The following is a 13,937-nucleotide window of genomic DNA, read 5'->3' as shown; positions in this document are numbered from 1 at the left end:
TAACATGGATATTCCACTCCGAAGTTAAATGAAAGCTCAAGATATGTATGAGTTCAATTCTGTAGTGCAACTAGTTGCCCTCCAAATATTTTGGACTACAATACCTGCCTTCTCAATCATCCCTATGAGTGAGGAATTAAGCTTTCAATGTCATTTTCTACAGCAGGTTTTGAATAAGAAACATGATTTCTTTAATATATTTTTAATTTGTCCTATAAACAACATTCTCTTTGCAGGGTACAAAACACTAAAAACTGAGAGCCTATAGGGCAGTATAGAAAAGCTTTAAATAAATAAATAAATAAAAATATCATACTAGCAATTTAAAATACAACACAAATATTTAGAAGAATATGGTAGAATACAGATGCATGCGAAGATATAAAACATCCAGAAAAATCTAGAACTAGGTCCCTGAAATGCTTCAGGGGAAAGAAAGGTCTTTGAAAAGGTGGAGTAGGTTCCTTGCAAACCTTTTTGGGGAGGCATTTCTACAGGTGGGCTGCCTCAGTTGAGTTGGTCTTTCTTGTAGTCCCCTCTTCCTTCAGCAGGAGGAAACATTTCTTTAGATTCTCTGGTCCCCTGCTGCTTAGGGTTTTGAAGGTCAACACTTTGAATAAGCTCAGAAACTAACTGGAAGTCAGTGTTGCTGACAAAGCATTGATGCCACATGAGCATATCAGTCAATCCTAGGGAGTACCTTAATAGCTCTGTTTTGAACTAAACAGTCTTCAAAAGTAGCCCCATGTGGGACAATCCTACCAGAAGTTAGCAGAGCATAGAGATACCTGTTGCCATGTGGACCTCAAGTGACATTGTGAGCATCCTCAAGCTGTGCACCTGATTTTTCAGGGGAAATGCCACCCCTTCCAAGACAAGTCAAATACCACATGACTTGGCTAAAAGTAGCTGTGTCTTGTCTAGATTGGTCTTCAAGATTTTTTGGCCCTTATCTGGTCCATGATCTTGTTCGGACTGATTCAGGACTTTAACCTGGCTGAAATGAAGAGAAAGGATATAGATGGGTGTCATCAGGATATTGCTGACACCCCAGCTCATGTACTCAAATAACCTCCTTCAAAGGTTTCATATATATGTTAAATAGCATGAGCAGCAGTATAGGAAATCTTTAAAACCTTGAGGATTAAAAATATTTAACAGCACTGTGTCATATATAATGAGTTAAACGGGCTACTCAACATTTTATTCTCACACAGAGAAATAGAGACTTAACATAGTATTTTTGGCATTTGTATTTTTAAATAAGGATTGGATACTGTAATGTATTTCAGAATATAAATACATAATGAGGAAATTGTCATCTGGGTACAACACTGAAGAGAAATCTGTGAGTGAGAAATTGAGTATCACAAAATCAAATTGAACCATATGCGCGAAGGTATAAAAGAATACTATGAGTAGAAATAAATATAATCCAGTTTTCCATAACTCCAATTACCATAATGGATTTTAAACTGAAAGAAGCATAGGCTAAGTATTAGAATAGCCAAACATTATAGCAATTAGCCAGGAAGAAAAAAAGCAAAGGAGCTTCTTGTGAACTAAATATTTTTCTGAGAATGCTCAAATACAGTTCTGTTTTAAGTATCATTGGGTTACTGCTTTAAAGTTTTTAAACTGCATAATTTATTCTTCTGTAATGTCTCAGTGTAAGCTATTTAAAATACTTTTTCCATGACAGTATGAGTTTTTAAACCCAAAGAGATCTTTGTTCTCTTGTTTCCCTTGTAAAACCATTACAATCGTTTGTTTGGGGTTATTTAAGATGAAGAAAAGATCCTGTACCTGTATGAAATGTGCTCTTACAGACTTGTGATGATTAAATTCATTTTAAGGAAGGATGTTTTTCCTACTTAGCAAACAAACTGGGACAAATACTATGTAAGTGATGTCATACTTTAAAATACTGCATGCTCAAATGTATCATCTGTTCCTTATGTGTTTTCTGGTAACATATTATAGATTCTGAAAAATAACAACATCCATATTGAAGTAACATTGCTTGCTTTAATAATCTGCTTAGGGAGAAGCCTGCCTAATGCTGGGGGCTGACCAAGCTCTCTCAGTCCACTGAAATGTGCCACATTTCTAAGCAGGATTAAGCAGCCGGGTAGAACACAGTCTCCAAAAAAAAATTCTTTTAAAAGTATAAATAATACAAAATGTCATGGACTCTTAGAAGCCACGAGCTTGCCCAAGACACTTTCACAACCGCGCTCTGCATAATACTCACAATGTGCTACTAGGAGCAAATAATACATTTTCCCCGGTTCAGGGGTCTGCTCAGAGTGATTCAAAAATGCAACAAGCTCTCTTACACATGCAGAAGCATACCAAAGGTAAACATGCAGATTCTACACAATGAATGAGAAACACGTGTTTTGTGGGGAAACTCCAACCACCCAGGGAGATTCTAGGAAAGTTTAAAAAAAAAATCCTTAAAATATAGTAAATTGCATTCATGTACAGGGAAGGGGGGCGTTGTTCTTCATTTGTAATGCATTTTAAGCACAGATAATTGCAAGGTAGAATTGTTTTTAATATGCCTCCCTTGAATAAAAAATCTGCAGTAATACAAAGGAATATATACCAGGGTTTGATTTTTCTAAAGAGAGTTGTTGCCTCTTATTAAGATTAATGTTTTTAGGAACTCAAAGATAGCTTTAATTCAGGACACAGCCAAATTCAAACTCAAAAACTAATCCTTAGCATGAGATGATTTTGTTTAAAGGCTACCATCAGTAAAGCACATTCTCATTTATCTGAATGTATCATGCATAGGGTCAAACATATTTGAATAGTCAAACACAGAGGGACAGAGAAATCTTGTAAATTTGTATAATCAGACTTCAAATATTAAGGTACTGTGTATTTATCCTTTATATTTCTCAGATATATTCTTGCTCAAAGCTCATGTATTCCTACAAGAAGTCAAAAAGAAAGTGTAACTTCAAACTTGTTTAAAATAATAATATAATTAGAACTTTTTTTATCAAAGCACAGACATAGAACTGTAGATCTGTAATGAATTGCTTGTATTTAATTAGATTTTACTTGCTCCTTTTCATTAATCTATCTTCTATTTGATCCCTTATAAAAAGTTCTATCATCTGTAAAGAGCACAAGTTCCAAAATTTCCCCTGATGCTGCTTGTTTCTATACAAGCTGAAGAGCATTAGCCAACATTTTTTAAGTTTCAAAATATAAGGACCAAATATGGGTGTGACATAGGAAAATATTTGAATTAAAGAAGAGCTGCAGAAAGGTTCTAAAAACCTGAACTGAATGCACTGGTATGTTTCCAAAGGTACCCTCCTATTAGAAAATGTTTATGTGTGGATAGTGACCCCAAATCCAGAAGAGGTCCACCTTTTTCCTGTGTCATTCTGTAAGGCTTCTGATTATCTTTTGTCACTCACTGGAATCTAAACGCTCCAGCCTGGCTTTAGTCACATTTTTGTTGTATGGTAATGCAATCTTCAGTATTCTGTGGTTCTGCAGTGCAAAAAAGTCTTCCTCTCATTCTTGCACAAAAGTTCACTGAACATCTCTAACACATTTTTGTTTACTGGTTGCTGTATGATAGATGGCTTGTACTAACAGTTGGAATGTGAACATGGGCTGAAATTTCATCAATATAACTATACTATTATTTCAAACAAAATACCTTGATTAGAGTATCTTTCAGGGGGGTAGTCATTTAGTATTACGTGTTTAAGTCTAGACAGAGTGATGTACTTCTTTCTCCCAGTTCAGGTATAGTGGTTCCTTGCCTCCCTTTCCTTGCCATTTAGCAAACTATGGCTTGAGCATCCCCAGCAAACCAATATGAGATTACATCCCTTGTTTCTGAGATACAGTAAAATCTTTGGCCATGAATTCCATCCATAACGTGCACTTTTAAGAAATTCAAAGTATATTGGCTAAAACTACTGACTGACTTGAAATTCTCTTAATTCTGAAAATGTAATTCGTTCTCATTTCTTAAGAAAACTGTCCCTTTCTCCTGGAAGTCAGACAGCAAAAGACAGGCAGACAGCAACAATGTATGATTCATATTTATGTGGAAACTAGGAAGAAATGGAAAGACTTTTGATAAATAAAAAAAATATTTCATTATTTAGGTCAAAACATTTGGAATTGTGATCAGGTCAAATGCATCTTGCTTCCATCTGCATTTTTTCTGGTTTCTGAACTTCAGGATTATAGCTAGGATATTATATATATAAAACGTAGCTTTTAAGCTACTGAATGTGACCTTTTGAACTGGGTTAGGTGAGAAGGCTCAGAACCAGTGCATCATCATCAAAATAAGGAATAACAGGAACACTGTAAAATATATATATATATATACTAGGATACAAGAGACTATAGAATCATTAGTAAAATGGTTAGTACAATTAACTGGGTTTGTGGAGCAAGCGTAATTGAATCAAAAGCATCAAAGGGGCCTCGTAACAAAATGTTTAAGGATGCAGTCCTGTGGAGATGAATGCAAGTCTCCAGACTCAGTGGCTCACAGTCGTCCAATGCAGAGCAGGAGGACCAGTGGAAGTTACCTTCTCTTCCCCACTCTGCTACATTTATGTATTTATTTATTTATAACATTTATATACTGCCTATTTCACCATGGCATCTCTAGGCAGCTAACATCAGACAATTAAAATATATTACAAAACAGTAAAACAACAGCATAAGTTAATATAAATATAAAAGCCTAATAAAATTACATTAAATTAATACAACTGGAGGTTAGGTGGCAACAAATAGATATCAACATGTCTTTCAAAGAAGTAGATGTGGGGGAAGCATGTTTAGTTGGGCCTCCTCCCAAGGAGATGCAACCAACACCCCACCCACCTGCCGCGGTGATCATGGCTCTGCACAAGGGCAGTGCATTCAGCTGGGTCTGCTAGGGAGGAAGCCCAGCAAAACATGCCCGCTCCCCACACTTCTGCTTCCCGGCCCATGTTCTGTCAATACCAGTGCCATGGGAGAAGCACTGTTCACAAGCAGTCCTGCTCTGCCAGCATGAGCAACACCACAGGCATGGAACCAGATGGCAGTGGCCAGAAGTGCCCACCTTCAGCTGTTGTCATCTGAGCTCTCCTCAGAGCTCCCCTGGTGTCCCCTGGGATACTGACAAGAGGCGTGAGGTGGAAGAAGATGCCTCTGGATTCCCAGTAGGCCCAGTCATTAGCCAGGCACAGGCAAGACCTCAAGGCAACGTTAAGCCCAAGGTTATAGCCACCTTGGGCTTAAAGTATTCAAGTTCACCCAGTGTGCCTATATTGTCGTCCCGCAGCACAAGTGCTCTGGCAGCTCACAAAACAAATTCAGCATTTAAATGCAGTAAAAAGCAATAACACTTGTAGGAATAAAACACAAATGAACATGGGTTTAAGTGGACAGGCCCTTTATGTGAAAGGTCTGGATGAAAGACTCTAGCACCAAAAAGCCCATAAAAAAGGCACCAGGCAAACCTATCATGGAAGGCTGTTCACTGGCCATGATGCCATTTCTGGAAAAGGCCCCTCCATCGTGGTTACTTGCCTCTCACCTCATTGGGCAGGAGCACTCAGAGCAGGACCTCTGAGCAAGATGAAGGTTTGGTCGGCACATTTGGGAAAACATGGTGTTGCTGGTAACCTGGTCCTGAGTCATCCAGACTTAAAGATTAGAGCTTTAAACCAGCTTTAGAGTGGTTCCCAGTCCATATAGCTTGCCAAGCACAGGGATAATATAGTGCATACCCCAACCTGTGCCAACTACAGTTTCCAAAGGCAGCCTCATGCCCCTTCCTTATTGCTGTAGTCTAAGCAGGAGTAGATAACAGGTATTTGTGGCTATGACATCTCCACATAGGTCGCTACCTTAATATTTAACCTGTCCAACATCCCCCAATTTCAATATCTTTCTCTCTGATATCAAAGTTGGGTGATCCTACAGCTATCACTTTGGAAAAAAATTGTTTGGAAACAAAAACAAACACCCAATTTTAAGAGCAGGCACAGTATGTAGAAACATATTCATTTGTAGAATAAAAGGAGAGAGTGGGGGATTCGAAAGTGTCTCAGTAAGTGTTTCCAGAACGTACAGTATGTTTACATTGCCAGGCCTTTTTCAGGGCAAATGGGGCAAGCTGTCCTGCATGACAAGCAACAGAGGTTTTGGGCTACAATTCCCATAATTCCATTGGCATGCTGGATAAGGTGAATGGTAGCTGTAGTCTAAAGCATCTGGAGAGCATGAGACGGCATACCCCTGTCCTACCCACTTATATTACCCTAGAGGGGTGCCACACCCTGGCACCCACACAATGATATAATTACAGAATAAGAGGCATAACAACTATTCACTCAGGAAACAAAGGAGTCAATTGGAAAGTGTCTGTTTGTAATGCCAGGAAGTTTTTATTGTAATGTTGAAAAGAAGGGAAGGTAACTACCAGTCTTATTTAGGAAGGATATCCTAGGAAGGATTTGAGGCCCTCTCTTTTGGAAATGTGATGGATATTTCTCCCATTGATTCTATTCAGAGAAAAATGATCTGTGAAGATCTCAGTACATGGATGCAATGATATGCTTAGAGGTTCACTTTTAGCCCACAAGCCTCCTGCCAGCCTCTACACAAGCCATGTATAATCATTGAGGATGTTAAAGGTGCTATCAAACACCTTGAATCACACTCAGTAGTGAATAGAAAACCAATAGAATTCCTTAGGAGTTAGCCTAACACAACTCCATCTAGGCACCCTTTTCAGCATTCAAGCTGAATGAATTGAAGCTAGCTTACCATTTTCAAGAATGGTCCCATGTACAGTACATTACATTACCTGAAATTAGGACATGCACCACTGTGGCAAGGACATTCCTGTCCTGGAAAATCTATCACCCAACTGCAGGAGGCCAGGAGGAGAAGCCCTGCCTCCAGGGCAGGGAAGAAAGCCTCAATCAGATTTTCCTGAAGGAGCTCCAATTCTCCAGAAGCTTCCATTGTTCTTCCTGCCTTGTGATGAGTCAGACCTTTTGTATTCTTGCACTTAACAAGCAATCTTAAATGAAGAGGTGGAGGAAGAGGGAATGGAGCTGACAGAGTCAGCAGGGCCAGAGAGGGGGTCCCAATATACCAGTTGAGCCACCTAGCCAATCTTTCCTTGAACACCCTCACTGATGGGGCCCAACCACCTCCCTTGGAAGTCCATTCCATATCATAGAGGTCCTAACCATCGGGAAGTAATTCCTGACATCCAACCTGAAATCTGGTTCCTGGACTTGACCCAAATGTTTTAAGGGTTCCAATATATCCCTCTGAAGGAATATATTGGCATGTTCTAGAAATTCCAAATGTGACTGTAGGCCCCAAAAGGTTGCTATGTTATCTGTATTCTTCATGCTATACAAGGGAGGCCTCAGGCAGGAGAAATGGCAAAAAAAAAACCCTTCTATTCTCCAGAAATTTCTGCTTACTGTTAATTAAGCAGATTTCCATACCACCTGCTCTGTTGGACTTCTCAAAGTGGCTCACAATACAATATAGGCTAGAGATAAACACTGTGATGTTTTGTTTAATTCTCCACTTGTCTTGTATCTGAGAGAGCTGGGCCAAGCCAGATAAAAGAAAAAAGAAAAGTCAACCATAAAAAGCTACTAAAACCAGTAATGTTTTGTCTTTAAAACAATGGTGTTTCAAAGGTTTTCTGAAAAAGAACATCTTAGACTGATTAATAGATCCCAGAAGTCTTCCCAAGACCACACCTGTAAAGATTCTGCTGTATCTACTCACTGATTTCAATTTCTGAATGCCATTCTGAATACAATCCCTAAACAGGGCCACTTCTGAGCCAAATAGGTGGGTGAGTTTTACAAAGAAAGATAAGTTGGCTTGAGTGCCATTGCTCGGTGGAAAGGCAGGGTACAAATTAAATTGAAAAATAAACTCCCTAAGATACATAGTTGTCCCTCTTTGTATATTTGTTCTAGTCATTCTGTATACACACTCGAATTCTAAGGTAGAAACTAATATGGACATATCATTGTCCTGTTGGATCAGTGGAATTTATTCCTGCCATGTGCATACACAGACTGCACATCATGTGTTTAGAAACATTTTACTCTTTGTTGTGCTTTATAATCTGACTCTGAATACTAAAAAATCTGAAATTCTTCATTTTTGTATTAACAGGGTTCTTTTGTTTAAAGCAATTAAATATTCAGACTGAGTTTTCTTTTAAAACAGTCATGTATTCTATGCCCCATCAGAAGGAGAAATAAATATTTTTGGAAATATTTAAATGTCATACCATTACATTTTTGTTTTTAAGGAAATCATGTTTCTTTCATTAATATTTTCCCCTGTATCAACTCTGAAAAGGTAAACACAGTTCACATATTATTGTGGGAAAAACAAATCCCTATAATCTGAACACCAGAAAGATAAAGCCACATTTTCTTGAACTCAGTTATATCCCAAATCATTTTCATGCCCATCTAATTCAATACAATTCTTCTAAAAAGTCAAGATTATGACATGCAAGAGGTCTTAAGGGGAAGAAAATGAGTGCGATTGAAAACTCAGCACAATAAAATGTTTCCAAATACTAAGAAAACACAAAGACCTTGCCAAATTACTTCTAAATTAGTAATTCCACTTAGATTACAAATAATATATTTAAAAAGAAAAAAAATGCATTAGCAATACTGTGAAAACTCTCAGAGATGACAAGTCAAAATTATTGGTTATAAGCCAGTGGATATAACTGTTGATTTAGATATATCTTTGTTCTGTAGTAGTGTTATGTGTTATAATGAACCTTGTGTCTTATTTCAGAGAGATTCCCCCTCTACATCCAGACAGTCCCCAGCTAATGGCCATAGCAGCATTAACAATTCTGTTTCGGTAAGACCTCCAGTTCCAGAGAGAGAGTATTCAGATCTTGTTGGTGCTCATCTACCATTCCTGTTATGATGACATGTTCAGTAGAAAATTATGTTCTGCTGATAAAATCAAGAATACTTAGAAATCTAATTCCCCATTTTCTCTCATTCAAGGGTTTATTCAGCAACATAATCTTCTCATTAAAATCCTTTAATGAGTTGCATTCAACTGTAATATAAAAATTCCCTCATCCCTGAAATATGCTTATCATTATCCTCATTTTGACTTGATCAAAACTAAGCCAAAAGACTAATTTCCATTTTGAACTTGGTGTTTTCAAACAAAAGAGTGCACTGCAGGTATTTGGGGGTTTTGAGACCTGGATGTTTTGGTTTGGTTTTGTTTTGTTTTTTGTTTTTTGTTTTTTAATTTTATTTTCTAAGCTCTCTAGATTGCAGTATTGGTTTCCGCTATCTGAGTTAAGGAATTGGTGTGTCCTCTGCTCTTGTGGTATGTGCACATATTTCGTGAAATATGAGCCTTGCCTGGATATGAAAAGCAAAAGAAACTGGCTTTACACTGCATTTTTAAGCCAAAGTATTAACATCACATCTTTAACACAAAGTACTTCCTTTTTAGCCACTTCTACAGGCAAAAGGGTATTATTAAACATAACAAGTGGTCCTGCTGTTTATCATTTGTCATTCACTGAATGTATATGGTAGAATGTTATAAAGTATCTTTAGAGAAATCATCCTTCAGAAATAGTTTTTGTAACGGCTGTCAACACACAAATTTTGAGTTAAGAAATGGTATCAGTTTCTGTGAACTTCCTATTCATGTCAATATGGACTGTTTCGTAAGCTGTTTAATATATTGCAGTTGTGATTATCTAAAAGAATAAGTTGATTTACACATAAACACTAAAATGTATATGCATTAGAAATATATTTAATTGACTAAAAATGATATAGTTACTGGGCAACCTAACTTTCAAATTGCAAAAAACAAAATTTGCTGATAAAGCAGCCCCATTACAGATAGATACAGATAGAACGTTAAGACTAAAAAGGTGGTCCTCCTTTGCTTACGGGTGCTTTTGTGTTGAAGATGATGAATTCTTTATTAAAAGCACATTTTCTGTCTGCTTAAACTTTACCTGCTTTCTTCAGCTTGCTGCTAAACAGCCTGGGGTTGACATTTTTTCCTATTAATTGATAATTTCTGAAAATGCATTTGTGGTTGTGTGAATTGCTGTTATACTATTGTCTACTTCTAAAGTAAAATGAAAATTTCTTTTCCTGGGTTGGCTTTATTCTGCAGGATTTGCCATCGACAACACAACCAAAAGGACGACAGGTGAATAGCTTCATGGAATCTTTCCTAATGTAGCTTTGTAGCAATTTTTCCTTGCCATTTCAAATTTGATATTCCATTAATGTGCTGATCCCTTTTCTAACTTCATTTTCCGTTTTGTGTTTTAGTTCTAAAGCTAATTCTCAGTACTGCCGTTTCCCTGTGATTGTAGTTGTAGTTGTGAATTGTAGTTGTAATATGGTTTTGTTACCCATGGCCATTATATGCAGTGTCCCGTGGCTTGTCAGCACCACCATTCTTGTTACCATTTCATATCACTGTTTTCCCTTGCTGTCCTGGAATTAATATTTCTGAAGTTCACAGAAATACCCAGAAATACTCTGGGTTGATTTTGCATATCAGTCAAGTCCACTTCCTCCAAATTTCTTCATACTGCTGAGGAACAAGGATTGACTGTTGAAACAGTATCTTAAACTAACTAGGTTTATCATCATGTTCAGGTCAGGCTAAGACTACATGTAACACACAGTTGCATGCATTTTTCCATCTTAAAGCACCAAAAACAGCCTATTGAGGTTGCAGATTTGACTGTGGGAATGACAATAGAGAGGGATTGGCTTAACCCTGCCCTCTCTGGCAGCCTTTGTGTTCATGGGCATTGCTGCCCCCTAGAGGCCACTGAAAAAGTTACTCCACAGTGGAAAAGTTACTGGCCGTTCTCTTTTCCCCTGCCTCTGGGAGGCTCACTCTGTTTCCAAAGTCCATTCCATGTTGCACCTTCCATGTGTTACTCTTAAAAAAAAACAGCAAATCACTCAAGAGAAACCTGAAGGTCCTTTCCACATGCAGTTTTTGCTCAGATAAACATTTTAAAATTGGTACAATGGAGCACATGTACAATGTAAAAGAGCTAGAATCCAGTGTGTTGGTTTGTGTGCACACAGTTCAGCTCTTCCTGTCCAGCTTCAGGCTCCCATACTGACTGGAGCCCAAATGTCATAAGCTAGCTAGAGGAGCTCTTACCGACAAGAAAAATCAACCGCAACAGCATCCTTGTTTGTATAAAGGCATTTTTTGTGCACCTTTAGGTCTCTACATCCCAGCTATATATCTAGGGCAAGTCCTGTGCATGTTATGACAGGCAAAAAATGTTTTGCAACCCTCAACATTCCCCAGTCAGTAAGGGAATGCTGGGGGACACAGGACATGTTTTCTGTCTAAACATGCATAGGATTCATTCAGTTTTTTTAAAGGAACTAATAATGAAAGGATTTTGAGACATTGGCTAGAAAAGATGATGTGAGATATCTCTCTGAGTCAATCAAAGGAAGGTTTATACTTCTGTAATTTGGTGCAGCGTTTTGAGAACATCAAGTAGTGATGCACTACAGAGGGTGATATTTAACAGGATATTTAACATATCCTGGGGCACCATATGCAATCCTGTGAAAAACTTGTTCATCAGAATGCATCCTAAGTGTATAAAGGTTGCATAAACCTTTATGTGTAATTGTTTACAGCAAGGCTAGAAATCTCTGCAGGAATGGGCAAAATCAAGCATTACCTAGGATACATTAGCTAGAATGAATTTCGTATCACCAGAGAGAATTTTTTAAGGTGGTTATAGCTCATTTAACACTAACAGAATATTTTCACTAGAAACATGTTTTAGTTCCAGGACCAGTAGTTAAGTGGATGCATCATGCTAAGATCTTGCATAGTTTTCAGAAGGTAAAAATACAATTTTTATTTACAATAATTGCTGATGTATTCACATGACACTAGATTAATAATAATTGGCAGTGATTTGCTTTTCAATGGTTTGCATATAGCATTAAACCAGGGACAAGTAAGCTCTTTTGACCCAGGGGCTGAATTGCATCCCCACCAAAGCTGGTGGACCAGATGATACTAAGGGGATGGGGGATCAGCCCTGAAGTCCCTCCCATCATATGACATCATCCAGACCCACTCATCTTTCTGGTCCTTTCTCTTTGCAGAGAGAGGCATGGGACTTTCAGGCAAGCTTAGTATTTCTATTCCAGTTAGCAATCGTACATCTTGGGATCACATAGTGATTTTTCTCCCCGATTTCTTTGTCAAGCATCCTGCAGTGGGTAACCAGTCCTCCATATATCAGATAGGGGACCTCAGTGGGCCAAAACTTACCCATCCCTGCCATCAAAATCATGGTACAGTCAGTAAATTTTAGTGCTAAATGCACAAGCAGGAACAAACTTAAGAAAGCCTTGGGTGTCTTTGCTCCCCCTCTTCCTTCTATACAGTTTGGAGAAGAACTTTGTTAGTGTTCAGTTTCACTTGCAAGGAATTCTGGCTTATATTTGTGAAAGATTGTGTTTTTAAACAAGTCAGCTTCTTAAAGTAGATAAACATCACTGCTGCAGCTACTACTACTACATAATACTTATACCACACCTTTCACTAATGACGTCTTTCTCCTAAGCCTGAGACTTCATTCAGATTTGCATGTGCATGTTGAACAAACACACAGCTTCGCATTCATTAGTAAACCAGCCTGCCTCCAAGAGCCATGCATGCTGGTGGCAACAGGTAGCGGGCCACATAAAGCAATGGACATGGTCCAAGTCAGTAGTGGGTTCCCCTGCCATATACCCACATCTGTGCACATAGCTTTCTCTCTTGCTCTTTCACAGATTTCCCTCTGCCATATGTCTTCCTCATAGGGAAACTTCATCAAGATCATGGGGGGCAGGGGGGTTTAAGGATTAAACTTCCCCTCTCCTCTCCCTTCAATTTCTGCTTTTCGTAGAGAAGGCTTTCCTCGCCCTGCTTGGAAAGATGCAGCTGTTCTAGTCCAGTGGTTTTTAATCACTGGTCCAGGAACCGGTGCCAGTCTGCGGGAGATTTCCTGCCAGTCTGTTGGGGGGCAGGGCAGCTGCATCTGCTCACGGCGGACAGGCACAGGGGCTGGCAGTGCTCCACCACCTCTTCCTCTGTTGGCATTGCATGCACCAGTGCTGCCAGGGAGGCCAGGGAGGGGAGGGACTGCTTGGTAGAGGCTGACTGGGAACCATGCCATGCTGATTTTGGTATTTTGTTCTTTTGTTGGCATTTTTTGTTGGCATTTTCTGGTTGTTTTGGAGAAGTTTCACTTTTTTGGCATTGTGTTTGGAAATGAACACACAGAATACCGTATTATGTTTTTTGGTGCTTTTTGTTTCTGCCTCAGCACTCCCTGAGGTGGTTTTCCTGTTTTTGCTGGTCCTCAGCTGTGGAAAGGTTGAAAACCACTGCTCTAGTCTATGTTGCTCCATGACTGCTCCCAAAAGAATAAGAGGCATGTATAGAGATAGAGAGCATGTATCTCTCCCACTGTACTCCATGGTTTCTCTTTGGTCCGACAGAGAGAGAGAGACTGGAGTATGGAGGACTAGAGCAACAAAGGACCCTCTAGCCCTGCATGCTCCATGGCTTCCCTCTCAGCAATGTTATTCTTGAGAGAAAAACCCCAGGGTAAGGTCTGGTTTAGGCCCAGTAACAATGAAATAAACAGTGCAGGGAGTAGGATCTAGGGCAGGGATGGCAACACTTTTAGAGACCGAGTGCCCAAACTGCAACCCAAAACCTACTTATATATCACAAAGTGCCAGCACTACAATAAAACCGAAAAACTGAGGTTTTAGTTTAGGAAAAACAACTCACAGCTAGTACAAATATATATTTGTACTAGCTGTGAGTTG

At 38.8% G+C, this 13,937-nt stretch overlaps 1 protein-coding gene across 3 annotated transcripts in view; it reads left to right on the top strand.

Annotated features, from left to right (window-relative positions):
• Positions 1-13,937, top strand: part of CASK (calcium/calmodulin dependent serine protein kinase) — a 150,707-nt gene that overhangs the window by 115,985 nt on the left and 20,785 nt on the right. The window contains exons 18-19 of one of the 3 annotated variants that reach the window (XM_044442629.1): positions 8,851-8,919; positions 10,222-10,257. The exons of 1 other annotated variant lie outside the window; for it this stretch is intronic. In XM_044442629.1, coding sequence (XP_044298564.1) covers positions 8,851-8,919; positions 10,222-10,257 — 105 coding nt within the window. The remainder of the gene's footprint in view (positions 1-8,850; positions 8,920-10,221; positions 10,258-13,937) is intronic. One more of the 3 variants, XM_044442630.1, reaches the window with a different exon arrangement.

Source organism: Varanus komodoensis, unplaced genomic scaffold (genome assembly GCF_004798865.1).
Source record: "Varanus komodoensis strain SLA01 unplaced genomic scaffold, ASM479886v1 scaffold4, whole genome shotgun sequence".
NCBI classification, from domain to species: Eukaryota; Metazoa; Chordata; class Lepidosauria; order Squamata; family Varanidae; genus Varanus; species Varanus komodoensis.
This window is presented reverse-complemented; position numbering and strand designations above follow the sequence as displayed.